The sequence below is a fragment of the Psittacula echo genome, assembly GCF_963264785.1.
Source record: "Psittacula echo genome assembly, chromosome: 6".
Lineage (NCBI taxonomy): Eukaryota > Metazoa > Chordata > Aves > Psittaciformes > Psittacidae > Psittacula > Psittacula echo.
The window spans coordinates 73,314,899-73,336,727 of record NC_137743.1 but is presented as its reverse complement, the minus strand read 5'-3'; the positions used below and the strand labels follow the sequence as shown (position 1 = coordinate 73,336,727).

The 21,829-nt window shown below is 42.2% G+C and overlaps 3 protein-coding genes across 5 annotated transcripts in view; 2 read left to right on the top strand and 1 right to left on the bottom strand.

Annotated features, from left to right (window-relative positions):
• NOP58 (NOP58 ribonucleoprotein) overlaps positions 1-2,136 on the top strand; it is a 47,283-nt gene extending 45,147 nt beyond the window's left edge. Inside the window, exon 19 of the transcript XR_013957225.1 lies at positions 988-2,136. The gene's annotated coding sequence lies outside the window, so the exon portion shown is untranslated. The remainder of the gene's footprint in view (positions 1-987) is intronic.
• LOC308223287 (uncharacterized protein) lies at positions 162-6,838 on the bottom strand (the record flags this gene model as incomplete). Its single annotated transcript, XM_080622045.1, has 4 exons — positions 162-614; positions 759-891; positions 5,735-6,495; positions 6,690-6,838. The coding sequence occupies 4 exons, from the start codon at positions 6,836-6,838 to the stop codon at positions 524-526; spliced, it is 1,134 nt and encodes a 377-aa protein (XP_080478171.1). The 3' UTR covers positions 162-523.
• Positions 5,751-21,829, top strand: part of BMPR2 (bone morphogenetic protein receptor type 2) — a 110,781-nt gene continuing 94,702 nt past the window's right edge. For 2 of the 3 annotated variants that reach the window (XM_080621467.1, XM_080621466.1), the window contains exon 1: positions 5,751-7,061. In XM_080621467.1, the coding sequence (XP_080477593.1) occupies positions 6,986-7,061 (76 nt within the window). In that variant the 5' untranslated portion in view covers positions 5,751-6,985. The remainder of the gene's footprint in view (positions 7,062-21,829) is intronic. The other variant, XM_080621465.1, reaches the window with a different exon arrangement.

The window sequence follows — 21,829 nt, the reverse complement described above, 5'->3', positions numbered from 1 at the left end:
TCCCAAAGTATGCACTTTCTTCTTCCTGCTCCCCGAGAAGGCCAGGTTGGATAGGGCTTTGGATAGCAACCTGGTCTGGTGGAAGGTGTCCCTGTCAATGGCAGTGGGGTTGGAAGTGGATGGTCTTTAAGGTCCCATCCAACCCAAAATGTTCTGTGATTCTATGAGTACTGAATGCTTATCTGTCCCACGCTCACCTGCTTCCATTTCCAGGCTTGACCCTCACATTGCACCCATGCAATTAGGGGCTTCCCATAGGAAACCACTCACTATACCAAAACCAGGAAATGTGAGACCGGCACAAAAGAAAAGAAGTTTAATATCAAAACAAATCTATCCAGGGACTGCCACAAAAGCAGTGCATTTAGTTTTTGCATTAAATGAATTAAAAGTCTCCCATGAAAAGGTAAACAGCTGCCACAAAACTTCTCTTTTGATATAGCATAAGTACGTCAAAGACTGTCATTCCTTCATTGCAAAGTATGGTTCACCTTGCAGGAGACTACAAAGCAACATGGCAGAGTTAGAAAATCCCAGGTCTGAAAACACTTACTAGCTCATACTCACAAATGCTGATTTTTTTCAAAGGCTTGACAGTTGTGCTCTTTTCTGTGCTTCAGAGACAAAGAAAAATGAAGTGATAACAGCCCTCAGATGGACTTTTATGAGTCTAAAGGCCAAAAGTAATGTCTGGCACAGATTATTTAACTGGACTAAAGGAGAAAAGAATTCCCTCTGAGGCAGGGAATTCAATTTACCATTTCCTTAAGGCTGTTGGTAGAAATGGGAGCGTGAGAGCTTGCTCTGGTACGTGATGCCACAGGAGGTTTTGCCAGTTTTGCATGTTGGCAGGGCAGACTGACCTGACGCCGTAGATAGTGCTTTTCCTGCCTGTCAGAAAGAACAGAAAGGAATTGACTTTCCACCACAAAGGACTCTTCCACGGCTTCAGTCACAGTTTGATGTCTCTTTGTCCTTCTTTTGCAGCATCTGTTTTCCCAAGATGAAACCAAGCCCTGGAAAAGGACCAGAAACTGACAGTAATTCAGACAAGGTGAAAGTGATGGTGGTAGGTTGCGGGAAGGCTCCGAAGGGCAGGGTGTCTTTCCCTATTCCCAAGGAAACACGTCCATACTGAAGAAAGGTACTTCTGGGTGCAGATTGCTTCCAAAGTCCCTGGAGGATTTACCATCTCTCTTTCTGTGTACCGTGTGCCCACTTCCCTGTAACTATGGTCTTTCCACAGCCACCCTCACTATCCTGACCTCTAACTTCAAGGGGACTTACAGGGGTGTGTTAATGTCTCTGTGCAACACCCCAGATTGGACACTGATGGGAAAATCTATATAAAATAAGTAACTGAATACTTCCAAGGGTAACGACATCTGCGTGTGATTACTTGTTTGGCTGCACTGGCTGAAGCGTTAGCTGCTAGCTCAGCAGACTGTAAGTAGACAGGATTGTCTTTTCAGTTCATTCTGGCTGCAGTTCAGGTTGTTAATAATAATCTAGAGAGCTATATAAGGCTTGGATGCTGGCTATCAGAAACTACCTTTCCATGCACTGTTACAGGAGGCGAGATTGGGGAGATGATCTTGCTGACAGTTCCCTAATTTAGCAATGAGTGGCAAGCATTCGCAGTACAGACCTGTACCAAATCCATTATTTATTAAGCTGTTACTTAAGGTACAGAATGGGTGCATTTATTTGTAGGAAAGTCTGCAAACATCTCGATTGCTGTTCTAACATATGTTTATGCATCAGAGTTAATGCTATGGAGATGCTTTGTTTTTAAACTGGGAACAAAATATCCCCTAAAAGCTAAACATCGGGCCATGTTATTATCCTCTTTCCCCAGTGCTTGTGAGAGCGCTGGGAGAACACTCTGGCCAAGCTGATGGACAGCCAAATATAATTTATGGCTTGTTTTAAACTGATTTGTTAACTTCATGAAAGGCCCTGTCAAAAAGAGCAGTCCCCTGAGCCCTAACGAAGATAATAGCTATATTGCATCAGCGCTGAAAAACTCTTGGATAACAGTGAACCTATCCTGAGAAATCTTCTTAAAGTGCCTGAACATTGCATTTTCTAAAACGAAATAGGGCTAAAGCTATTGTTTGGTAGTTCATTTTTGTCATTTTCATCCTTTGTTGATTTTATTTTCCACTCACTGGAATACTCTCTTGGAAGAATGAAAAGAGTTTTCCATATTCCAGGTAATTAAAAATAAAGATGCATATTGTTTAGAGGAGATGCTAACAAGAATATCTTTAATTTCATTTATGTACAGAGTTGAATTTGCAAGTGGTATCAACAAGTTTGCGTCTGCATCAGTATGACTGACAGCAGGAAACATCTCAAATGCCTATCAGCCTTATTTCTCATCTCAGTGTCTTGCTTAGGCACGCTGTGTGCTGCATGTGGCTGTGTTGTTCCAAGCTCCCTCACGCAAGAGCAATACATGTGCCCTGACATGGAGTTGGTGCACATCAGATTCATATCTTGAGTGCTTGCACTACCATACCCTGGCTCTTCCACCACTGTCCTCCTTGCCTCTGTCCCATGACAGCCCTCCTGGCCCAGCCTTGCTGCTGCCTGGCTGCGACAACAGGTAACACAGTTGCAAAAGAGCAGCAACTCTGAAAAGTCTTCTCTCCTCATTCTTCTTTTCAACAGTTTTGTCTCCATTGTTTAATTTTGTTGTTTCACTGGATGAAGTTCTTCCTGGTGGAAGTGCAGTGCTTCAGCCAGAATATTGTCTTTTAAAATTAGGTAATAGAATCATAGAATGGTTTGGGTTGGAAAGTACCTTAAGATCATCTAGTTCCAACCCAACTGCTATGGGCAGGGATGCCTCGCATTAAGCCATGTCACCCAAGGCTCTGTCCAGCCTGGCCTTGAACACCGCCAGGGATGGAGCATTTACTACTTCTTTGGGCAACCCATTCCAGTGCCTCACTACCCTCACAGTAAAGAACTTCTTCCTTATATCTAATCTAAACTTCCCCTGTTTAAGTTGAAACCCACTACCTCTTGTCCCGTTGCTACAATCTGTGACGAAGAGTCCTTCTCCAGCATCCTTGGAGGCCTACAATCCCTGATTTTACAGGTTTTCTCATCTCTCCCCTACCCTTACCTTAACCCATGCCACATTTACTCTAGTGCAGCTCTGCAAGTTTTCATGATCCTATTTTTCTTACTTGAAATAGTCTTACTTGACATTGCTAAATATTAGGCTAGTGAAATCCTAGCTTATAGATAAAATGACAGAATTACAAATACATTCTTGTCCAAGCCCATAACAATGACTGAGTCTGAATGTGACAGTTTAGATGTCTGGTTTCCTCCCACCACCGTGGGAAAAGGAAGTTGCTTCCGTGCTTAGACAGCAGCAATTACTTCCTACATCTGTGTGGTGAAGCGGGGGTCAGCCCCTCCTCGGCCCTGCAGCTCCAGAGAAACAGGGGTGCAGCGGCTCTGGCTCTGCAACCTGGCTTCTATGTGTGTCCAGGTGCCCTTTGCAGTCACACACTGGCCCTTGAAGGCTTTGAGTTACAAAGCTCAAAATAGGTTAGGGAAGGGGGAGAAAGTCTTGCAAACTGCTCGCACTGCAAGACTGGGAGATCAGCCCAAGCTCAGGCAAAGCAAATCCACAGCCCCATGGCCTTCACAAGGGTGTTTTCTTGATCAGGGTCTGTGTTTTTGTGAAACTGAGGGGAAATAATGGTATAAAAATGGCATGTCCTGTTCCTCCTTTCTAGGAAAACACAGAACAAAAATACAATCCAGTTTGCAGACAGAGAGAAAAAAAACCCCACAACTCCAACTATGTATTTTAAGGCAGAATTTCTGTTTTGTACAATTTTGTGTGGAGAACTCCCAGTATTAACAAACGAGCCAAAACTAGAACCATTAAAACAAGTGAGACTTCTGTCATTTACTTCAGGCTTAGCAGGTTTTGATACACGTCATAAACAATTACAGTAATTTTCTTTTACCATCTAAACAGTGAAAGTGCTGTGCAACCCACACAGTTAGGTTCTTGTTTTCTGTGAGCAAAGTAGATCTCGCTTCCTTTCTTGGTAGGTACAGCTGGGCAGAAGTTGCATAGTTTGGTGTCTTTGCGGAATCAGAAAAGAACACTGGATTTTGGGCCCACAAAAAAATACTCATTTTTGGGGTTTCTTTCCTCTCTTGGAGGTAAACTATTGGTTGTTCATTGTGCTTTTTTTTTTCTCTTTTAAAGGTTATTTCTTGACCATTTGCATTCCACAAACAACAGGAAGGATACTGTGGTTAACATGTGGTTGCAGTGCTGGAAAGGGGCAATACAAATTACAATCTCAGATTCTATATTTTATTGTCTCTCACCAATAACATTAGAGCTGCACTGACTGGATGTAAAGATACTGTAACAAACTTCTAAAGCATTTTTATAACAATTGGCCACATAAACTCAGCTTGACCCCAGGAATGTCAAACTGTGTCTCCAGGCAAAGCATCACAATGATAAATACCTATTAGAATTTAATAATTCTATTGATGCAAAAATCACATTACATCTATTTCACCTGTTATGGCTTGTAAAGAGGAATGGAGCTATGCAGAAACCTTTTATTATAATTCAACTCAGATTTGCAACTACACCATTTTATGTAGCAGCTTTTAATATTCTGAGGAGTGGAACTGGATTTTTGGATTTGTATTCCTTGTACCCCACTCTTGAAAATGGTGTGGGAATTCAGGCACAGGGAAGCATTTCCCATAACCGACCCTTCGGAGAAGGCTGAACAGGAAAGTACCTTCTTGTGTGCAGGATGTTATTAAGAAGCTTTTTCTACCCTACACCCAGTAAAACTTGTTTGAAAGAGCCTTGCTAGGCCAGAACACCAGACACTGCATACCAGTCACAGCTCTCCAATCATCTGCTAGCCCCAATTCTCTCTTTGGTCCTGTGCAATATAGCAAAGCTTAAAGCATAGGAACTGCTCAGCAGGGTAACTTTATCTTTGTTTTGAAACCATAAAATCTCTTTAAGAAGCAGATTTGCTTGGGAGAGTCAGGTAGAGCTGGGCAGACTTACCTGGGTGCAGTGAGGAGCAGGGATTATTGCCAGTGCTTGCAATGGAACTCAGAAGGGATGATGCCAGCAAGGCCAGTCCGGATGGGGCTTGGAACAACCTGGTCTAGTGGAGGGTGTTCCTGCCTGGGGTACGGGGTTGGAATTAAGAGATCTTCAAAGGTCCTTTCCAGCCCAAATCATCCTGTGATGACTTGGAGGAGCGGACAAGTCAGCAGCTTTGGGGTTTTCGAAACGAAGACCATGGTGTTCAAGGGAAATGCAGTCTCAGGGCCTGCAAGGAACTATTTTGTTGGGGTTTTCTGCCTTTTTTTTTTTTTTGTTAAAGGCGGGTTGCTGATCCCGGAGCTCACACCTTCCCTGGTGACAGGCTCAGGCGTTTTTCCCGCGGGCTGCCCGCCCGCGGCCTTCCCGGGAAGGGCTGCCGGGAGCTTTCACTCGTGCCAGGCGGGGGGAGGCCGGGCCTATCTCATAAGGCTACCCCTCTCCTTCGGCTCTCCTACTCGTGCCAGTGCCCTCTGCCTCACCGACACCGGCCCGGACCACCACGCCGCGGCCCGTGACCCCCTCCCACAACATGGCGGGTCGCGTCGGGTCGCCCCACTGCCTTCCCCCTGCCAGCCCTTCTGTCCACAAGGGCCCCTCTCTACCTACCTGGAGGCCCACCTCTATGGTCAGGGGCGCGGCAGCAGGGGGCGGGCACTGCCCGGCCCCTCCATGTGACGGCAGCTGCGGGGCGGGGCCTGTCCGGCGGGGGGCGCGGCGGGCCGGGCTGGCGGTTGGAGCGACTCCCCTTTGTGTCTGGAGCCGGCGGGGCCGCTGGTGCTGTTGGGGCGGGCTGGCGGGAGGGGGCGCGAGCCGCGGCGGGGCGGTGGCAGCGGACCTCCGGCCTTCGGCACCCTCCCGCAGCCGGCGGCGGGCAGGGGAAGGAGGCGGAGCGGCGTGGAGCTGGCAGCGCGGAGGGGCTGAACCTTTCCTCGGGCGAGCGGAGACTTGAGGGGTTAGAGGAGGCCGGGCTAGGCCGGGGGGCTGCCTGGCGCTGTGGAAACTCGGGGAGGGAGGCGGAGGAGCGGGAGCGCCGTCCCCCGGCGCGGGGAAGGGCCTCGGCCGCGCTCTCGCCCGCGGAGGGCAGCCGGGTGCCCTCGCAGCTGGAGCCGCCGAGGAGGGGCCTCGCTCCCGCCGCCCCGCGTTCCGGGCCCCACCTTTGTCGGGGTGGCCGGCGGTGGCGTCGCTTCTGTGGCGGGGGGCGCGCGGTGGAGCCCGCCCGGAGCGGGAGGCAGATGGGCCGGGATGCAGCCGCAGCACTCGCCGTGAGAGCGGAGCCGGTCGCGCCTCGCCTCGGAGGGACTGAGGGGATCGCCGCCGCCTTCCCGGGAGCGTGAGGCAGCGAGCAGGGGCGGCGAGAAGACAGAGACCTTTAACGGGATGGGACGCGGCTTTGCCGTGAGCCCGTAGAGCCTGTGGTGACCGTGTCCCGGCTGCTCTGACTGACATTGCTGTAGACGCGGGCTCGCGTCTGGATATGTTTCCTCCTCAACCGGGCTGTTTCTTCGATATCGTGAAGCTGCGTGGGAAATAAGCCTGGTTCCCAGCTCGGTCGGGAGCGTGCCGCCGTTCCCCGGCGGGGGGACATGCCTCGGGGCTGGGAGGCAGAAGCAGGCGCTTCCCCTGGGTCCGCGAAGCCGTGCCGACTCCCCAGGCATGAAGGCAGGCGGGTGTAATGGAGTAAGAGCGAAGACGGCTCTTCTCATCTGCCATTTGCCCTTCCAGACGGGATTGTAAACGGAGAGAGTTGAGGAAGGCTGTGCGAAAGAAGGAGGAAATTCCTCTCGTCGGGTTCCCACCCCCCTTTTATTTCTTTTAATTTTTTCCCTCGTCCTGCCTCGAACCTCGGCTTCCCCAGGTATGACTGCCTCACTGCAGCACCTTGTGCTGGTGCTCCTGCTCTCCAGTGCCACCCTGCTGCTCAGCACTGCGGCTGGTAAGTAGCCAGTGGGTGTAACGAGCTGGCCATTTTGGCAGAGGGAGATGGGGGTGGGGTCGGCTGGTATTCGGGCATATGTGGGTCTCCTTAAAAAGTGGTGTGCATCTATTCCAGCACGATAAAGTTTTTGAAATCCCAGTATATGTTCAGCGTCTCGGGGAATGAAACCTGCTTTATTGTGTAAATGACCCGCATTCAAGACATATGCTTTGCCTAAATCTGCATCTCTTGTCTAAGAACTTATTTCAATTTTGGAAAAATATATAATCTTTTTGTTTTGCATACCTCGCCCTTTGTAAGGTAATGCAGGAATTTTTAATATATATTTTAATCGTGAGCAGAACTGTGCCCGTTTCGCTGTGGGATCTTCGGGCACAGCCATTTTTAATTTTATCAGCATCGGTGCTTTTAGGGGCCTTAAACATGTGCTGCAGTTTTATACCGTTTCCTTTTCTTGGAAGAGGGATCTGAAGCAGAAATGTGGGTATTCCTATCGCAATTATAGAACAGTAATACAAGACTCCGTCGAGAAATGCTGAAAGGTCTTGAAGAGTATTCTTTTTCTGAAAAAGAAGTTGGAAGCATGTATGGTAAGAGTGTCCTTATTCATATTTTTGGACACTCTAGCCTATTTTTAATTTTACTCGGAAGCTCAGTGTCAGCTGTGTAGGATGTTTGGCCGTGATACTGCAGGAGAGATGTGTATTGGTCTGGCATCCTTTGGTTTTCTGTCATGGTGACAAGATTAGCATGTTGGAGCTTTCCGAGTGTTACCCAGCTTTGTTAGGCACTAATACCGATTCCTCTTTGCAGTGTGAATTTCCCAGCAGTTTTGGAAGACTCTTAGGACTTTGGTGTCTTTTTACTAATCGGGATCTAATTTTTAGAGCTTGCCTTTTTTTTTTCAGTATTATTTTTGTAATCTAATGTGCATAATTCATAAATGAATCTTTGTAAGAAAATTGCTGCATCTTGCTAAGATGACCCATCAAGCTGATGGCTGTTTCCACATTACATTTCAGCGAGGTCTTAAACTGGAATTATTTGTCAAAGTTGAAGATGCTTGGTGTCATTGTTAGGAAAATCCTGTAAATTATACATGTTTAGGCAGTTTCTTCCTCACTCTGACTGGGTAGTTCCTGATTTTCTTGCTTTGCTTTTTAAGAGGTTTCTTTCAGGAAGATATTTAAATGAAAAGATTGATGCTGCCTGTATCATCCTGACCTTTGACTGACATTAGACTGATGTCTGCAGCGTCTCTCTGTGGTAGTTTCTGAGGAGTGGTTTCTTTTTCCTTTTTTTCTTTCCTTTCTTTTTTCTTTTTTTCCCCTTTTTTTCCTGGGGGAAGGGACTTCTGAAGGTCAAAAATCTCATTATTAAAGCAATATTAATTAAAATGCTCAGTATCTCAACTCTTCTTTCAGATATGTTTTTTAACAAGCATAGGCTTTTTTTCCCCTTTGTGAAAAGTCCAGGGAGTTGGTGATTTCTCTGCCCTGATGATGGAGAAAACGTTCCTGAAGGAGCAGTTAGGGATTTGAACCAGGCCAAGGGCTGGGAAGGTGTGGTATGAGCCCATTTGCACGATTTTGCCAATTCACCTCAATCCTGACCTGGCAACAGTATTCCTGGTGCTTCAGTTCTGGTTTTCCCTTGTTAAAAGGGTATTAATGATGCCAGCTTGTTTGGTTGTTTTGTGAACAGGAATGTAATTTCGCATTATGATTTATTTCTTAATTGTGAAATTTTAACAATCCACATGTTAAAAAACCTTGCTCATAATCCTCTGTAAAAGTAATTACACAGATGATTTAAGCTTTAGTTAAAGTAACTAATGGTTGATTTTAAGTTTACACTGTATTTCAGGAAAAAAAATATGTCTATACATGGGGAAGCTACACTAATGTGTAATTCTGCCCTTTTATGTTCATGAAAGAGCCAACACTCTTTCTTCTCTTCCCCTCCCCCAAAGTATGAACTGTATGCTCCCATCAGAGTGAAAATGCTGCCTCTGTAGCTTTGAAACCCCCTATCAATTCTTCCTTTGGATTAGTGAATGGATACTGTATCTCAGCAGTGTATAGAATTGAGTGTTTATAAATGCAAAATCATGACATCAGAGGGGAAGGTATTTTCATAACAGGTTTGTAAGTTTCTGTGTGGAGGAGAATATCTGGACCTCCGAGGGAGAGCTCCACAAAGACCTGGGCTTATTATGGGGAGGAAAGGAAAGATGATGACAAAAAAAATCTGAACAGTGAGGCTTAGATGACAGTTTGACTCATAATCTGGAAGAGAAATGAAGAAAGAAGGTGGTTCTTCCTTCACATTTGTAATTGAAGATACAATAAAGAACTAGCTCTGGATTCAGAATTATTTGCTGATTATTAAGGGGGAAGTATTATTGGCTTCTTCCATAAAATCCAGATTTTAACAAGTATCTGGTGACTCTGTACTTAGATCATGTATTAGCCCTTGTAAAGAGAAACACTACAGTGAGAATATTTTACCAATACTAATTTTAGGTAAAAATTTGAGTGGGTTAAAAAATTATATTGGGAAAAAAAATGGTTGGTGCTACTTTGTTCTTTATTTTTCAAATTCCTTGAAATACATCTTTCTAGATATTCCTTTTAGAACTATGAGACATATTTACATGCCCTTGTATCTTAGAGGATTCAGATTAATTCAGTGTTACTTGTGAGGGTTGTACCTGAAGCAGTGGTTGGTGAACCTGTCAGCTGTTCCCCAGTATTGCTAAAGAATTTTGTTTGGGTGTTTGTGTAGACCTGATATTAAAGATACAATCTTTCACTGTTTCACTTGATTGCCTTGTGTGATATGCAGTACTAAACCACTTTTCCTTCTTTTACATACCCAGGGTAGACAGCATTCCATTGTCTAATGTGTAAATTGTTTGCGGAAAGTATGAAGTGAAAATTAAAGCTAACAGAATATGCTTTTATGTTTGGGAATCTTTTCATAAGTCTCTATCTGTGTGGTTCAGCAGGGCCTGAAGATTTTCAGTGTGAATGGAATTGGATACAGGTTGAAGTATTACTTGTTTTTAATGATATTTTAATTATTAATTAAAATGAGTGAACTGAAGCATCTTTATCCAATTCTGCCTTGGCACTTAAAGTTACTTTCGTATCTCAACATAATTCAGTTAAATTATGAATTGTGTGACATGAGGAAAAGCTTCCTTTGGCTATTCAACTCGGATTTTCTAGTTCACTGTTTTGAATTAGTAATTGACTTTTTGTATCTTGCATATTAAATAGGGTTGTTGGTTTTTTTTTTTAACCTATCTGCACCCCAGTTTCTACTTCTCATTCAGATGTAATCTAAAATTTAAACTTGTTTTTCTGTTTGACTTGGGAGCTGTCTCAGAAATACTAGCCTAGCAGATGGAAACAGACTGTTTGCTTGAGGAGCACGACTGGTATGCTTAATGGATAACCACACATACCAGTGCAGCCTGTATGCCAGACTAGGGCTTCGTTAGCAGTATGGTTGTGTAAAGAAATAGTGTGGCTCTGAAAGCACAGGATTCTGCACAGAGCCATTTACCCCACTGAGAAGAGCCTTTTTTCCGTTAGGTAAATCAGCCTGTATGAACCTCTCTTGATATTTCATCTAAGCTGCTTCCAGTTTCCAAGCAAACTTCAGTACTTCTGTACTGCACTGTGCAGTGTAGGCGCAGCCTGTGAGGAAATGGAAGCTAGACTCATCCAATGGCCGAGGAGTCCAAATTTCAAGCCCTGAGACATGGCATAGATACCTCACTTCAATATGAATGGTTTTACCCTCAAAGGAATCAAGGTTGGCTAAATTGTCAGCCTATCCTTCTCTGATGAAGGAAGGCAAAATTCACTTTACCTTGGACAAAAAAGGAAGCATAGCTGTGTTTCTTACAATTCTTATGGTGAACTTTGTATAAAGTGGTTGTTTTGATAACATCACCCTGGCATGTATTATGATCTCTAAAAAACCTTCTGTTGACCCTTACACTGTTGTGCCCCCACCTTTTTATGTTTCTAAAGTATTTCTCAATAGTCTATATAGTCGGTGCCATTGTTTGCTTGGCGGATACCACCTTCCCCTGCTTTTTCACCAGAGGGATGAGAATGTTGGTACGTTAGGTTTCTTCAGAAATGTTTTATTGCTACCAATAGAGTGCGTGGCTTACTGTCACTGGAGCTATATTGTGTTTTGAACTCAGTCTGGCTGCGCCATGAATATGTGCTGTCATTTTCAGAGCAGAATCTGATTTTCCCAGGCAGGGCTGTACATGATGTGTAAAGTTTCATTTGGAACAAAGTGTTTATGCCCTAAATAAAACAGCCTTGGTGTTGGGTATGACTGGCATCTGTGCATAGCTTACAAGCAGTTTTAAGCATTTATTTTATTAAGCTCGTAGGCTTGGTGGAACTGCTTGCTGCTTGAATTTGAATTAAAAATAAGTGAAATGGAAGAACTGTTCTCCAAACACAAACATTTCAGTACTCAAACTAATTTTTGTGGGGTCCTTTTTTTCTGGTTGATACTGTTCTGGGTTTGGTTTTTTCTTTCTCTGAACCATAAATTCACAGAAATGTAAGGCTGGAAGTGATTTCTGTTTCCTCCATGGTCTGGTTGCTTAAGTACAGATAGCAGTGTTTGCCTAACATCTCTAGAATCTCCAGTGAAGAGGGATTTCACAGTCTGTCTAGGTAGTCTGTCCTGTTAGAGTGCTTAATGATCATATTTTCCATAATACAACAGTAGTAGTTTTTTTCCCCTTCTGTTCTAATGCAAGATTGTTTAAGATACACCTAAATTAATATGTGGCAATGCATCTGGACGTGTAGTGTGGAGTACACACACAGACACTTGGCAGGGAACATCAGTCTGATAAGTTTGTGTGTTGAAGCCTAGTGTCTCAGACTTGGCTACAGGAATTTGCAATGGGAAGCTTGAGGTGATGATCAATGCTTTAAAATGAAATCTTTACAATTTAAAAACTTGTGCTCTTCCTGAAATTTTGATCACTGATGGTACCCTACTGCTGGTGGTTGCAGAGCTGGAAGCTGGGCTGAGCAGCAGGAGTGGAGCCTGATAGGTGAGGTTGGTCTGGGTGTGTGACCAGGAGGAAGAAAAGCTAGCAGGACAGGAGAGATTGGAAAGGATGAGGGATTCAGTCTGGCTTGCAGTGGGATGAAAACCAAGGCGTGTTAGACAGCCAGACAGAGATAGTGTGTTAACTTTATCAGACTTCTTTGCAGTTATGTGGTGGAATGAAGCTTTTGTGCTGGGGGAGAGGAAGAAAGAATAGTTGTGGGTAGCAGTTTTGGAGATTTTTGTGTTCTGTCTTGTGAGAATGAATGAGACCCCAGTCATTTAGATAAGGCCTTTATTCTCCTTGTTTTCCTTCTGTCTCCTGAGTTTGGAAACCACAAGGTCTTTGGGTGGTGATGGCATTTTATTCCAAGTCATCATTCTTGGGTTTGCAGCAAAATCACATTTTTTGTTTTGATATGTCTACCTTCTGCAGCTTTCAGTACTTCGTGTTTTTTCTTTTGTTTCTTATTTCTGTGAGAGAGGAAGGGAAAAAATAGGCACTTTGGACACAGAAGTCTGTCATTGCCATCTGTGAACCCTTCCATCTCCACCATTAACTTTTGAATCTGCTGGCCAATTTCTGCCATATGTGAAAGATGCTGTCCTTCACATCTCTCCAGAGATTACTTTGCTACTGTTTTCATGCAAATCAGAAACTGAACAGAGGAGACCATTCCAAGGTAGAGGTTTCCCAAAGAGAAAACAGAGCAGAGCTCAGCCCAGGTAATTTCCTTTGCTTAGAAGTGGCTGCCCAGTCAGGGTAGGGATCCTGGCAAGCATGCTGGTCCACCGTTCTGGACAAAGCACAGTATATTTAGTCTTCTGTTCACTTGGCATGCCGCAAGAGATTTGGGGGAGAATTGGGCATCCCTTTTGTGCGATGGGTGGGAGTTGGGTAAGAAGTATGGGAGAAGGGGCATATTTACAAGCAGTAGTCTGCTGCTTGTGGAACAACTTGTGTTTCTGAGATGAGGTAGTATGCAATCTTTTAAACTGAACTTCCAAACCAATGCACAAATCACTTTACTGGATGGCTGTCATCTATTTACGACTTCACAGTGTGTATGAGTAACTTGCAGTTTATGGTATGCGTTATTTTTCACACTTTCAAAACTGGATTTAATTGACTATCCTGATATAAACTTACTTTAGTTCAGATATCCCACATATTAAACTTCCTTATGATCTTTTTTCAATGGTGGTGTAACATACGCTTTTCCTGTGGTCCCTTTGACTGTTTTGTTACATACTGTACTTGCTTGAACCTGTGAGGTGCATTAAAATAATTCTATTATTTGTTTTAAGCAGTAGTAGTGGGAAGACAACCTTCTGGGTTGGAGTAAATGGCAGACAATGACACAGCTAGTGGTATAGTGAACCTCTGAGCTGCTGTACTGACTGTTACCAGCAAGCGGGTTAGGTAGCTGCACAGCAGCTTACTATTACATTTAGCCAAAAGCTGATACTCCATTTATACTCCTTGTTCTGCTATATATACTTTTTCTATTTTTAGTTGTAAGCAGAATGGGTGTGAGAAAATATGAGTAAGAGGCTTTTTTTTTTTTTTGAGATGCCTGTAAGTATAGTATGTCATATATGTTAATTGGGCTCCTTAAGTTATACATTAGAGAATGTAGTACTTAATATCAAAGTATCGGGTGTTGGCAGTGTCATCTGCAGCTCATTATTCATGGCATGAAGTACATTTCCCTCTGCATAAGTCGCAAAGGTCAGGTTCACCTGGTGTGAGAAGCATTAACATAGTTCAGTGACAAGAATGACTGACTACACATTTTCTACTGCTCTTGCTTTTGCCTTATCAGACTTAGTTTGGCTTGGTTTCTGTTAAAAGTGAAATGATTTATTTCTGCAACCAGAGGGCATGGGTACAAATATTTGGAGCAAAACTCCTAGACCATCCTTATTGGGGAACCTTACTTAGGTTTTCCAAGAACTGAAACTAATCCACAATCCATTGCTATTCTGAAATTTGTTAAGACTTGACAAACATTTGAAGAAAAATAATGGGTCATGTTACTGTTCCAGCTATTTTCTATAGTAATGATTGTATTAAATGATCTTACAGGGGCTGTTTAGTTGTCCACTTCTAAAAGATGTTTGCCTTTGTTAGTCATGGTGTGGTTCTGTTGTAGTTAGTTTGTTTCTTGATCTACTTGAAGGTGAATCCTTCCTTCTGATGCTATTCTTCAGAGAGAAGTCAGTGAATCTGTTGGGGGCTTTGTGTTCCTGTGCCTTCTAAGTTGCAAAAATCTTTGTGTGGTCATGCTATACAGGTGAACTTTGCCAGTCCTTTTGTTTGTTTAAAACCTAAACAGTAGACGGTATTTTCTATATTGATTTGCAGACAAGGGAACTTCTTAACTGAAGATTAGGTAGGTTTGTGATCACCAGTTAATTAAATATAAATTGTCATTAGATTTAGCTATCTGATATATGATATGTAGAGCCAGTATAGTAATCTGAAGAAAACTAAGACTGTAGTAGGAAAATTATAGCACCTATCTTCTTAGTTAGACTATGGTGCTGCCATATATATGCAAAGCAGGCACTTAGCCCAAGAACAATCTTTCTGTATGAAAATAATTTCAGTTGCAATCGGAGAAGGATAAAAGGAACCTTGTAATGAAGTTTGTCTGGATGCCACCACGGTGTCGGTGTCTTACGTTTGCATGTTTAAAGTTCTTTGCCTTTATTTCTAGCTGTAATGGCCTAGATCTGGGAGCTGCAGCCGGAGCAGCTGCCATGGTTGAAATAGCCACACAGGCTTGGGCTGTGCCAGCTGTAACTGGAGACAAGCGCTGGGTCCAGGGCACACACTCCTGTCTCGCAGGGCTTGCTGCTGCTATTCGAGTAGGACTCGGCTGAGAAGTGGAAGAACTTGTTCCAGCCTTCTGCGCTATTCTTGCTCTGCTTTGCAGGCTGGGATGAATGACTCAGTGAATCTAAATGAGTGAAAAAAAGATGTGGAAACAGTAGGGTAAATCATTCCTCATGCCCACTGCAGCAGTGTTTGGATCTCTCTCTAAACTTTTTTTATATGGAGCATAATGCAAATCCCTAATTCTAGTGTGTGTCACATAGAAACACTGAAGATGACTTGTGATACATATGTGTGTGTGTATACATGTATGAGCATACCAATCTGCTTCACTGTTAAAACCTAATATTTTTAATTAGCAAATAAGCTGTTTGCTTGGTGTTCTCAATTTCCAAGAAGTCCTTATAAACATCTTATTTTGTGTGACTGGTAAACTTTATACTTATTAATTACATCCAGATTCTACCAGAACCTGTTAAATATTTTCTCTTTTAGTTATACGAAGATGAGTCTGGCCTAATTAAATTTTAGTTAAATTTGGTCTGTAGTAGTTAATGCTGTTGCAGCAGAACAGTTATTTGGCCACAGTTGTTTAACATTGTTTTAGCTAAGAATTTAAAATCTAGTCAATGTTTTTTCCTGGGTTTTTTTCAGTACACACTTTGAAGTATCTTAAATGGCAAATAGAGAGACTTTCTTTGCTTTTATTGTTTCCTGTCAGAGAAGTAGTACCATTAATGAAGCTGTCAGCAAATTTAGCTTCTCTTATTTTAAGAAGTAGTGGAATAGAATGTTTGTGTGCAAAACAAATGAAACCCTAATTACTATTTTACTTATCTCTATGCAGACTATGTAACGCTACTTAAAATTGAAAATATGGCCTTTGGGCACAGGAATATGCAGTCCACATGTGACACAACATGGTAAATGAAATAAAAATGGGGAGAAAGTGTGTAAAATAAGGAAGAATAGTGATACAATAATGATATAACAACTCAAATCCGTGGTTTCACTTTGAGAATGCTAGAATTCTTTTTTGCTCTCTTTCCTATGTGCAGAAGAGAAAAAAAACCAAAAAGGCAGTGAGGTCCTAAAGTCCGAAGACACTTGAATAATAACTAGTGCTACAGTACATGAGACTGGCAAGCATATTCTGAGTATAAGTCACTTCACTGAGGAAATCTAGAGGAATTTAAGAGGGAATGCAGTAAAAGGAATGTCGAATTGAGTCCTGCTGAGGAATGGAAGGGTTAAATGTGAAAGCAGCTATTCAGATGTCATGTACTTTGAAGCAGTCATCAAAACAAAGTTCTTCATCTTGAAGCAAGCGTATGTCTGCAAAAGGAGGCAGATACTGTCAAAGTGATATCATGGACAACAACTTGATTTTCTCAGCTGGTTTTAGAAGGGTGGGAGAAGGGTTAGTAACAAAAGAGCTGAGCTGAGAACATAATAAGGTATGCAGAGGAATAAAGAATGGGCTTTTAACATGGTGTAAGCAAAACTGTGAAAAGAGTTGGTGATCCAATAATCAGGGAAGAAGAGAGGCAGAAAAGTCAAAAAGCACCACAGTTAGTTAAGATTCTCATTAAAATTGGGGAACCAGTTGAGAAGAATGGTGAACTATGTGTAGCACACAGGGCAATGTGTACTACACTTCTGTATGTTCTGATAAAGAAGGAAGCTTGCACTAGCTGAGAAAGCATCTGGAATTGCCAGTAAATCCAGAATATGTCCCCAGGAATTGTATCTGAACTGCATAGCGTGTAGCTAGTATCTATCAAAATAGCAGCACAGATTTGCACTTGAACTTCTGGGAGTGTTAAGAAAACAATAAAAACTAAAATTTTAACTTAAAAAAAACCCCACGTGGCAAATAGTGCAGAACTTACTCAGTGTATTTTTCTACTAAGAACCTGAATAATCCACAGTTGTACTAACTGAAATAAGAATTTGTGAAGAATCAGTGCTTTTTATGACTTCATCTCCTTGCATTTGGTTAGGATTAATCTTCCATAAAATCGTTATTAAATATTTGTGAAAATCAGTGCAGTGTCTTAGGTAATGCTTAGTGTAGGTGATTGAATGGCTATGGAGTTTTACAAATAGTACTTAAGTGTTAACGTTGCTCTACTGCTAACAAGAAGAGATACAGCTTCTCTTTGCTGGCAGGTTTCATGTATTTGTCATGCATATCGTATCTTTTCCGCCAACTTCAAATCTTAAAGTGTAGTTAAATCCATGTTTTTCAGACACCAGGGTTTGACGTACATTTAATGACGCTGTTACGTATCACTTCCAGTCTTCCTGCAATATGTTCATGCATATAATGCAAAATAAAAACCAAACAAAAGACATCAACAGCCTTTAGCCAGGCTTCTAATTAATGTTAAACAAGATAATTCTAAATACTGAACTTCTTACTGTCTCAGCTAACTTGTTTCCTGTATCTGATTACTGAGGCGAAAATGAAAATTTATGTGAATGTTCTGTATTTAAATGGAAATTTACACAAGTCACTTTTCCCTTTCTGTGCTGACATGATGCCTGTTATGAGCCTCTCAGCATTGCTTTTCTCACATATTTTTGTCTACATGCTGTAAGCTTAAAACCGGAATCAGTTTGGGACAATGAAGTTCAGTACAGTTCTAATTTCAAATGGTTTTTATACAAGCTACTGGTGAAATCTCACCACTCTTTTTAGTATCCTAGCGTTTGGAGTACTTTAGTCATTTGTACAGATTTACAGTTCGGGCGTTTTAGTGAGACTATCAGGAAACACAGAGAAGTAAGCTTATTGCAATGTCCCTGCTTCTACAGACAGAACTAGACATCCTGGCTGCATGTTTACCAGTGTTATTACAGGACAAGATATTTGTGTCTTAATTCTTTTCCTAGATTTGCCCACCCTTCTCCACCCTTGGTTTTATTACTCTTTATAGGATGGTTAGAATAAGGATGTAATGAATTTACCTTTATGTTACCGACATGTGCTTTCAACATGTAATTGCAACCAGTTAAAAATAATCTAGGAATGCCATATACAAACTGTTATTACTTCTAGCTGAAATGTATAATAACAAATTAGGATGACGTATGCGATGGAATCTGATAGTAAATTCCTTCGTGGCAATTACATAAAGCAGTTAGTTTCAGCTCTTAATTGATAACACCAGGGCTTGCTTCACTTCCGTGAGGTGTGGGAATACAAGGTGCAGAGGTAACTGCATTCCATCAAGTTTCAGTCTAGACAGGCACTAGAGCATCATTCATCCTGTACCAAACAAGGAAGGCTAATCACCTTCTTAAAAGTGACCTTGCAGCTAAAGAATGTGCTGTGGTGGGCACACGGAAAGGCAAGTCAAAAGCTCAATGTGATCACCAGCACTGGTTTCTAGAGTTAAGGGTCCTGAGTTGCCAGGATGCTAGCTGGATTGCAATACGTTGATTTCTTCTCATTTCATGGAGGAGTTGGTTTTGAAAGGAATTGTTTAATGAAGTGCTGTGAAGTTAATTATATTTGATTGAAGGAAAAGCTTGTTATCTGGTTGAGGTGGGAGGAAGTTTGAAGTACACTTTTACAGCTATAAGTATTAGGAAACACTGTTAGAGACTCCTCTCGCTCCTTTAATTGAAGAGTAGTAGAGTGAGCTTTGATTTCACAAATGACATTTCCAAGGAAAGGGCTTATTTATTTTTTTTTTAAACGGGATGTGTCACTTGTGAGACGTATAAAAATTGAAAGGTAAAGTGTGATGTAGCACAAGCTGAGCCCCCTTTAATTAATTCTGAGGGATTTGTTAGCTTGATTTCTCTGTAGACACTACCAGCATTAGGTGGGGAGAACTGCCAAGGGGAAGAATTGTGGAGCTATTGAAGAAAGTGTGGAAAGGTATTTTCAAGTTTCCTTGGGGACGTGAGAACAAGCAGTGAGTGACAGATGCCCCTGATAGCACAGGAGGCACAAGCAGTGAGATGCATCTTGACAGTTTGAGGATAAATGTTAAGAACTCATGAACAAAGAGATGTAAAGGAACAGGATCAGTTCAGATGGAAACTTAATAGTCTGTCAACTGCTTTGCTTTGATTGCCTGTGTGCATGCTTCTAACCTGCAATAAGTGTAAGATAGCTTTTGGAAAGAAGTTGAGAGTGTGCGCATGCAATGTTGCTGCAATATAAATGAAGTAAATTCCCACTGTAATTTCAGGTTTTATCTTACCTGGCTTTGTGGACTTTGTTCCTTCTCTCTTATCAGTTGTTCTGCTTGAGCAGGAGAGGATAGTCCTTCCGCAGTTTAAGATCCAAGTGGATCTTAGAGAAGGGAAGCCTCAAGTGCTGTTTTTAGTAGAGGATGAGCATGATCTTTAGTTTCGTTTTCACTACCAAAGCCAGAATTACCTAAAACCAGAGTATTAAAAAAACCCCATAAAATGAATCATATAAAAAGAAATAATTCATTATTATACGTATCTTATATGTCTGACCTTAATTCAGCTGCTTTGTGCATAATTTTGACAGTTCTCAAAGTATTTTTCTCTGCAGGATCTCTGCCTCATTTGTGGAAAAAGGGATAATTTCAAGTTCTTGCTGAGCATAGACTTTTGCAGTTGCAGATTTTCCTGCTTCTCTCTTCCCCTTGGAGGCTATATCTCCTAATACAGAAGTAGCTTTTCATGTGTGCTTTTTTCATGATGTTCTCTCTTCTTCATTTGTACTTATTCCCCTTATTCCAGTGATCATAAAAATACATTTTTAGTTCCATTGTAACACTGCCGTCTTAGTGCATTTCTTTGTTTTAATGAAATGGGTTGTATCATGTTACTAAAGAGAGATCTTTGATAAGTGCTCAAATCAACTGGGATGCATAAAGGAAGTGCAGAAGACTGAAGTTTATTCCTCCCTAAAGGAATGCTTAGCTTTCCGGACTCTTCTGACACACTCCCTAAAAGTGGGCCTCTTTTATTTTTCTGCTTTTGTTGTCTTGCAGAACACAAACTCTGAGATTTGTGACTGACAGATGACAGATCTTCTGTGAATGTATAATCGTTTCTGGGGAAAATGCGGTGGGGTGAGATTAGAGGCAGCAAAGGACAGTTGCTGCATACATAAACTTGGCTCAGAATAGCCCATGAGAGGTGGCTCATCTACTAAACTTCTTTTAGACGTGCATGAGCTTGAGTGAGTAATTGAGGAAGTGATTTTTAGATACATATTTAAATCATGCTTTTGGAAGATTCATATGAAGTTTTGGTTAGGATTAGGGGAGGGGGACAATTAGGGTACAATTGTGCAAAAATTGGGCTATTCCAGTCCTTGGGGAATATACAGGTTCCATGCTGCAGATTTCCAAACTATTTCTCTTACAGTGCATTTTATTAGAGGGTTCCAGGACTTCTCAAAGGCAAGCTGGTAATATATTTTTTCACTATGTATAGAAGAAAGCCAGAATTATCCGCAGCATTGTCAACTACTGTGTGGAAGGGGAGGGAGGGTGTGACAGTTCAAAACCAGAACCAACAGGTCCTCTTGGGAGCTCTGTATCTAGTCATTAGTGTGATAGCAGATACCTTTCCTTATAGTTCTGCTAGAATGATTTTGAACTCTCGTCTTTGTGTTTAGAGTTGTATTGTGCAAGACTGATGAGATCAGGCTTTGGAAGTTAGCTTAGAATGGCAGTAGCCTTTGTTTGCTCTGCCCTTCCTATCCTTCCGGTTTTTATTCACCAAATGTATACAAATGTGAATACAAAGACTGTCCTCATCTCAAATGTCTCTGTTTGAGGAAAAAAAGAGTTCCTCTTTCCTATCTCATACCTGGCATATGGTAGCATTTATCCAGCTCTGCTAAGGAGTGCAGAAGGTTTCTTTTATGATAATAAACCTCTCATAGCTTTAAAATAAAAAGAATTAAGCTGGAGTCAGAGTTAACTCCAGTTAATATTCCTATCCAGTTAATACTCCTAGAGAGAAGCTCTTAATTCCTCTAATGATCCACCAGATACTTGCTTTTGGTCATCAGGAGCTGACAAATCATACAGTGCTGTCTGTCTCTACAGATTTCTGTACTTGAGTTAAATTGTTTCAAGTGCAAATGATCACACCAAGTAGCTGTGCTTAAGCAGCACAATCCAAATAAGTTTATGCCAGAGCTGCATCCCCTTTGTACTTACTAATCTAAGCATCAGCAGCATTAAACACCAGCAGCTTAAATCTGGATCCCCCAACTGGCCTGATGGTTCGTGTTCAGGGCCTTACCTAACTCAGGCTTGCCATTTCTGTGTGGAACAGAAGTAGATGCGTTCAAAGGTAAAGTTGCCTGCTACCCTTCAGGGCAGAAGTTAGTTTGGAAGCAGTATTCAGCTTTTGCTTTGAACCTGTGAAAGTATTGAAGGCAGTGCATTGTTGCAAGCAGCTGAGGGAAAAGGAAATAGTAGTTATGGCTGCTACATAAGATGAAGAAAGGAAATGGGAGCCTCCCTCAAGTGCAGCCACTAAGCAAAATAGTTAAAAATAGCTGCTTTTCCCTTCTAAGCAATTATCTAAGTTGCCATAAATGTTGTTGATTCCTGGGAGCTGGAGACAAGTCTCATTCCTTGGATTTTCTGTTCTGAGGCACCAGTTGTGTTTTGAGAACTTGTGCCGCGCAAACCGCTGGTTGTTGCAGTACAGATGTTTAAAAGAAAATACCACTGAGGCCTAACTGTGATTGTAATGAAAAGCAGCAGAGTAGTTACAAACTACGTAGGCAGTGGATGGAAGGAGGACCATAGTGAAATGATGTATTTTGCTGTCGCTAGCATGCCACCAGCAGAGAGGTGGCATG